Source organism: Glycine max, chromosome 19, assembly GCF_000004515.6.
Source record: "Glycine max cultivar Williams 82 chromosome 19, Glycine_max_v4.0, whole genome shotgun sequence".
Taxonomy (NCBI): Eukaryota; Viridiplantae; Streptophyta; class Magnoliopsida; order Fabales; family Fabaceae; genus Glycine; species Glycine max.
In genome coordinates, this window is record NC_038255.2 from 44,857,775 (window position 1) to 44,864,978 (window position 7,204).

General features: G+C 31.0%; 1 protein-coding gene across 1 annotated transcript; it reads left to right on the plus strand.

Annotated features, from left to right (window-relative positions):
* LOC100818752 (uncharacterized) lies at positions 1-2,289 on the plus strand. The gene has a single exon (XM_003554349.5). It carries the CDS (start codon positions 88-90, stop codon positions 1,831-1,833), a length of 1,746 nt encoding a protein of 581 aa, XP_003554397.1. The 5' UTR covers positions 1-87; the 3' UTR covers positions 1,834-2,289.
* The last annotated feature ends 4,915 nt before the right edge of the window (positions 2,290-7,204 follow it).

Consider the following 7,204-nt stretch of genomic DNA (forward strand, 5'->3'; position numbering starts at 1 on the left):
GGTTATGGATAGCATCACTTCAGCACCCTATATCCACACAAGCACAAAAAAAAAGTGTCTGGTCCCAAAATACAACAAGAGTGTAAAATGGTGGTGGCAGAGTTCACTAGTGGTGGCTTGAGGGGAATGAAGGCCTTCAGCTACCATGTTCTCACGGGGCGTTGGTTCATGCTATTTGCATCTTTACTCATCATGTCCGTTGCAGGGGCAACCTACATGTTTGGAATATACTCTAACGAGGTCAAAACCTCATTAGGGTACGACCAATCCACTCTCAACTTGCTAAGCTTCTTCAAAGACCTAGGTGCCAACGTTGGAGTCATATCCGGGTTGGTCAACGAGGTAACACCACCCTTTGTGGTACTCTCAATTGGGGTCATCATGAACTTCTTCGGCTACTTCATGATATTTCTTGCTGTCTCTGGGCGCATTGCCAAACCCCAAGTGTGGCAAATGTGTCTCTACATTTGCATTGGTGCAAATTCTCAAACTTTTGCCAACACTGGTGCTTTGGTCACGTGTGTCAAAAACTTCCCTGGAAGCCGTGGCAGTATCTTAGGCCTACTCAAAGGCTACGTTGGTCTAAGTGGTGCCATCATCACACAGCTTTACCATGCTTTCTATGGTAATCATAACTCTCAAGCTCTTATCTTACTCATTGCTTGGCTCCCTGCTGCTGTTTCCTCCCTTTTTCTTCCAACAATTCGGATAATGAACACAGTACTGCACCAACCCAAGGAGGGCAACAGAGTTTTCTACCACCTTCTATATATTTCACTTGGCCTTGCTGCTTTTCTCATGGTTCTGATCCTTGTACAAAACAAGCTTAGTTTTTCAAGGATTGAATACATAGTAGATGGCCTTGTGGTTTTCTTCTTTCTTCTTCTCCCACTTGTTGTGGTGTTTAGAGAGGAGATAAACCAATTGAAAGCAAATACTCAATGTTTGACCGATTCACCACCCCAGTTGAAAGTAGTCACTGAAGCTATTCCACCACCAAACGTGGAGCAAGAAGAAGTACCACCAACTACCACAAGTTCCCACGAGAAAAGTTCTTGTTTAAGGAACATATTCAACCCTCCAAAGAGGGGAGAAGACTACACCATTTTGCAAGCACTTTTCAGTATTGACATGCTGATTTTGTTCATTGCAACAACGTTTGGTGCTGGAGGAACATTAACAGCCATAGACAACCTGGGACAGATTGGACACTCATTAGGATACCCGAACAAAAGCACAACAACCTTTGTGTCCTTAGTGAGCATATGGAACTACTTGGGAAGAGTAGCTTCAGGTTATGCCTCTGAGATCTTCTTGACCAAATACAAAATCCCTCGTCCCTACATGCTCACTCTAGTTTTGCTTGTCTCTTGTGTTGGCCATGTTCTGATAGCCCTCGGTGTCCCAAACTCCCTCTACTTCGCTTCGGTGATTATAGGGTTTTGTTTTGGAGCTCAATGGCCACTAATGTTTGCAATCATATCAGAAGTTTTTGGCCTCAAATACTACTCCACGTTGTACAACTTTGGAGCCGCGGCAAGCCCTCTTGGGTCTTACATTCTGAACGTGAAAGTGGCTGGTGTTTTGTATGATAAAGAGGCTTTGAAACAGTTGAAGGCGAAAGGACTCACTAGAGAAGAAGGGAAGGACCTAACTTGCGTGGGAGTGCAATGCTATAAAATGGCTTTTATCATAATCACGGCTTCAACGTTGGTTGGTTGTTTAGCTTCGGTCATTTTGGCGCTGAGGACTAGAAAGTTTTACAAAGGGGATATCTATAGAAAATTTAGAATGGAACATGAAGCAATGGAGATTACCAAGACTGCTAATTAATTAATTAATTAATTAATGTTCTGTTTGAAAAAGTCGCGTAATTAAACCTTGAGCAGCACCAGCGCTAGTACTCCACCAACACAAGCAGCTCGGAGGAACAAGACAAAACTATAGATAATGAAGTGTGCTTCTAAGTTTTAGCTACAATTAATGCCTGGCTTTTTCTTGTACATTATAAGTTTGATTCTGTAAAATTAGTAAATGGGGAATGAACAGTAAGAAGTGCTGTTAGAGCATTTTTATATCTAAGGAAAGAATTGTATATTTTTCTCTTTGATTCAAATTTATATTTGTGTTTATAAAGGAAAAAGTTATTGTGTGGTTTCTACAAAAAAGTTAACTATGTGGTACACGATAATTTCATGTTTATGGTTCCAATTGATTCTCACGTTACACAAGCTTTGTAATTTATGAAAAATAATTACTTAATAAAATTTGATTGAGATTGATTATAAATACAAATAAGTGGTAGTTTTGGGTCATGTTATAATTTCTAATATAAAGGACATGATATCTATTGAAAGCGTAAAATTAAGATGAAAAGAGTTAATCTTGATCATATAATAATATATAAATGATCAATATTATTTTAGTTAGTTTTAATTAATCTTAACACGATTGATTCAAAGTATATAATTAAGATTTATTCATCTCATATACCCCTGCATGTGTCTCAACTAATGAGAAATTATTGTTTAGTTTATGAGATCTCAACCAATCTAAATATGACATATTATTAATTTCTTTTGGTTAATTAAGGTCATAAATTAGTTCTTTCTTAATTCTTATGTTACTCATAAAAAGAGACCTGCAAGTGGACCAGTTGCTAATAAAAATTCTTTTTATGAGGCATATAGATAATCTAATACTATATTCACTTGTAGGTTACTAATCTCCTTTCTATTCCCATCCATATATTTTATTTCGTAATTTAAATGCATTTACATTTTTTCTTCATTTTTAAGAAATGTATCATTAATAAGCTTAACTAATTATATGGATTTTTCATTATTTTTAAAATTTAATTAATTGCTAACCATGTATTGCTGCTACAAAACTGTACGTGGTGCGTCTTAATCGACACATTCTCGACCGTGGGCACAACACAACCATTGGGTTTGGTCATGATTGGGGTGAGAATTCAGGTCTGACCCAAATTGATTAGGGGAAGGTTGTCCAAAATTCCAAACCACCTTTTGGTTAGGAAAGAAAGAGAACCACATTGTCCCTGCATATACCTGTGGACATGATAATGGCAAAGATCAATAATGCGACAAAGATGAATGGCCTCGCTAAGCGAACCTTGGAGTTGGAGCTAGTTAGGGCCAATGTGCCATCACCTTCTTCACTCACCAGCCACAAGAAGATATATAGTGTTGATCACAACGGAGTTATAGGCTTGTGCCTAATGCGGTTATTGAGAGAATGATAACGTGGGTGGGACCAAACCGTAATCGTGACTGTGTTCATTCATGTCAAATTGTACATGCGGCAAATTAAGGAGAATATATGTTTTGTGAACAATAAAAGCTAGGTTACGTGTATATGATGATGAACGTTTTCTTTGGTTATAGAGAAGGAAAAGGAAATATATAAAAACACCAGAAACATAAATCCTATCATGGAAGCAAACTCCCATTTCATCCGCCTTTGGCAGCTAGCTTCTTCAAACCATATGACATGATGATGAAGATAAAAAGTAAGTGGGGAAATGTAAAAACTATATAAAATATGGGGTTTAATATTTTATGTCCCAAATTTCTTTTTTCTTTTTAACATTAATCTTTCTTAGATTCTTTAGTGACAATTTAAATCATGGTTTTTTCTCTTAAATTCTAATAGGTATTAGTGTTAAACAAAATATTCATCGATTGGTCACTGTAACTTACATTAATGGTTACACAATTTAATAAAAAAAAAATTCAACCGTTCAATTATAATTATATATTATTTTAATATTTATCTCAATTTTTATCAAAACTGAATATCAATAAGATGATCAAATGATTCGTTTACATTGAATTAATTTTTTTTACTGAAGTATTAATTAATTAATTTTTTATACAAAAATTGTAAACTTGATCAAATCACTAAAAACGTTTAATTCAAGAATTAATAAATTTTAATATATAGATAGATAAAGATTAAAAACGTAATTTCACAAAATATGGATATATAAGTATCCACTACACACCGAGACCATGTCCCGCAAATGTTTGAATATGTTCTTTAATCGGCCGATTCCTTTGTCTTGAATTTTTTTAAAGGGATTTATCGAAAAAAATAATTAAAGGAAAGTTTCAACCTCTCTTTGCATTGAATGGTAATTAGAGTATATGGGCTAACAAGCTAAGTTGGATTGAATTTAATATATATATATATATATATATATATATATATATATATATATATATTAGTCTAAAATATTTTTACACAAATATTTAAGTAATATAATTTGATTATTTTAATTTTCCATTTCATATTATTTATTAATATGTTGTGATAATAACTTTAATTTATATTAATTATGTAAATAAAATATTTATCATTAAAAATGTATATAAATTATAATACCTCCCTCCAAACTTTTTTTACTCTCTTCGTCTCATTATAATTGTCATCATAAATTATTTTACACTGACAAAAAAATTAATAAATAAATAAAAGAGAAGAACAATTTTACAATTTAACCTTATCAAATATCATCATTAATTTTTTCTTAGTTTTTTTAACCCATATCATTAGTATTATAAAAAATATAAGTGTAAAAACTCAAAAAAGTAATTAATATTAAATTGAAAAATTAAAATAATAATTATTTTATGATATTTTTTTCTTACACAACGATTATTATGAGACAAATACAGTATAAAATTCAATTAATAAGAATTAAGAAAAATACTAAATTAAACTTGTCCTAAATTGACATATTTTTCAATATTACCTTTAATAATAATAATGAGACATACCCTTGTACTTTATTTTGAATACTTTTATTAACTTAAATTTTTTATCTTTCTCATCATTATATTAATATACCAAATATTTTAATTTTTATTGACTATGTTTTCATGTAAAGGGACAAAGTAAATTTTTCAAAGTTGTGTTCTCTCCATATAACACAAAGTTAGACTCTCAAAGAAACCAAAACATAAATGTATTTACTTTTTCTTCTTTTTTTTTTCTGTAAATGTTAGTTATTAATTTTTTTGTTGGTGATGGAATTTAAATTCATGATCTCTTCTTCTCTTTCTTCTTTCTTCACTACCAACTCAATCCTATAACTCCTACAATATTAATATTAATGTATTCTAACTTGTGCAAGACTTATGAACGAATGGAACAAACTCAAATAGACAATTTCTTTATTTTTTTGGGCTGGGAAGGGGGATTAGGCCTCCAGAGAGGTGAGGTAACCAAGGTGTGCAAATATTTCCTTGAATCATATGAAGATTGGTCCTCAAGTGCAAAGGTAAAATAGATCTTTGATTGCAAAATCCACTCATAGAGCAACAAAAGTTGTCCTTAGTAATCCAAGGGGATTTTTGAGTGGAAGACTGTAATTCAATAGATAAAATTATTTTGGAAATAATAGATTAGTCTCATTTAAGAGCTCACATTGATGAGAAAATTTGACACTTTAATTTAATGTTGACTTTTTGTCACTTATGCTACTACTATTTGATAAACTTAGAAAAATGACTCATTATTAATAGTATTTTTGTTAAAAAACATTAAGACAAGAATTTGATTCTTATAAAATGATAAGTTAGACCTTTAATTTAATTTTTATAAAAAGGACGGAAAGTAGTATTTTATATTTTTAAAATTAATTTAGAAAAAATTAATGTGAAAGATAAATTTTTGCAGGTATAATTAATTTCGAAAGACAATGTCATCTGAGCTCCAATTTAGCAGCTAACAACTATAGTCAAAGTTATCGATGGAGTTGCAACCAATAACCAATTATGGCGTATTTTGGTCGGCATTTCACCCAACCAAACGCACCTTCATATCCTCAAACTTCCTTTTCCTCTTATTTTATTAGAACATTGATTCAAAATTAAATGATTAGTTGCTTTTCCATTTTATTTCTTTGAGAATTTACGTCATCTTACTCTTTACTGCTTTATTTAAGATAGAAATACTATTTTATTTAAGATAAAACAATAAAATGAATGGATTTTTTTTTTTAGATTTCACAAATAAAAATATGTGTCCTAAGTTGCCTTGAAATAGGGCAAAATGGTTGTTATATATTTTGTTCTACCTTATTGAAAAATTAAATAAATATTTTTATATCATAAAATAATAAATAAAAGTTTCATTGTGAATAATATATAATATTAAAATTATATTTATTTATTAAAACACTCAAAATTACAAGAAGCGGTCATACAAGTTTCCTTACAAAATTATTCTTAAGACATTTCCAAATATAAATCATTTCTCATAAAAATAAAATGCCAATCCAACTTCTTTTTATATAAAATAAAGATCGTTTAATATTATGAGTCACCAAACATACTTGACTCGTTGAGAGTCACCTTGCTTAATCTACTTTATTAGGCAAGTAGGTTTAGGTATTAACTTATTAGCCCATATATATATATATATATGAGAATGTTAATATAGATTCACTTAAAATTTAAAAGGTTTATATTATTACTTAATATTTTTTATTTAGACTAAAAAATAATTTTGTCTTTATTTAACATCAGTCCAAAACAGAGGATAAACATGTATTTTTATCTACTTAAAAAAAATGAAAAAAAAAACTTTTTATCTACTTACTTAACATCACGTTGTCTTCTTCGTTACGCTATCCACGGGAGCTTCAACAACGGCAAATGATTTTAGTGAGTCTTCATAGGCTGATGCTTGTTGCAGATCTTTGTTTTCTCCATCGATCAACGATGGCAGCAACAAAAGCAAGTTTTATTTTCATCTGATTGGTTTTCATTTTATAGTTTGTTTGAAAGAAAAAAAAAACCTCATGGATGTTGATTTTGAAAAACATGTTCGTCTTAGTGGTTGGATTTCATTTTGCGATATCCTCTTGCGAACTGGTTTCGGGACGTTTGCATCTATCAGAGAAATGGCAAATCATGTAATTGTTTAAAATGATTCCTAACAAGTGTGAATGCACTGAAACATAAACGTGAGAAAGAGAATTGTGAATGCACTGGATACATAACGTTAATGGAGTGTGAGGAAACAATGCGTGCAAAGACAGATTAAGAATTTTTGTTATTTGTCTTTTTAAAATAAAACATAAACTAAAATTACATAATTATCTTTTAATTTGTGCTACTATAAATAAATGATAAAAGATTATTTTTTTTGTCAAAATGAAAAGGTACATAGTGTT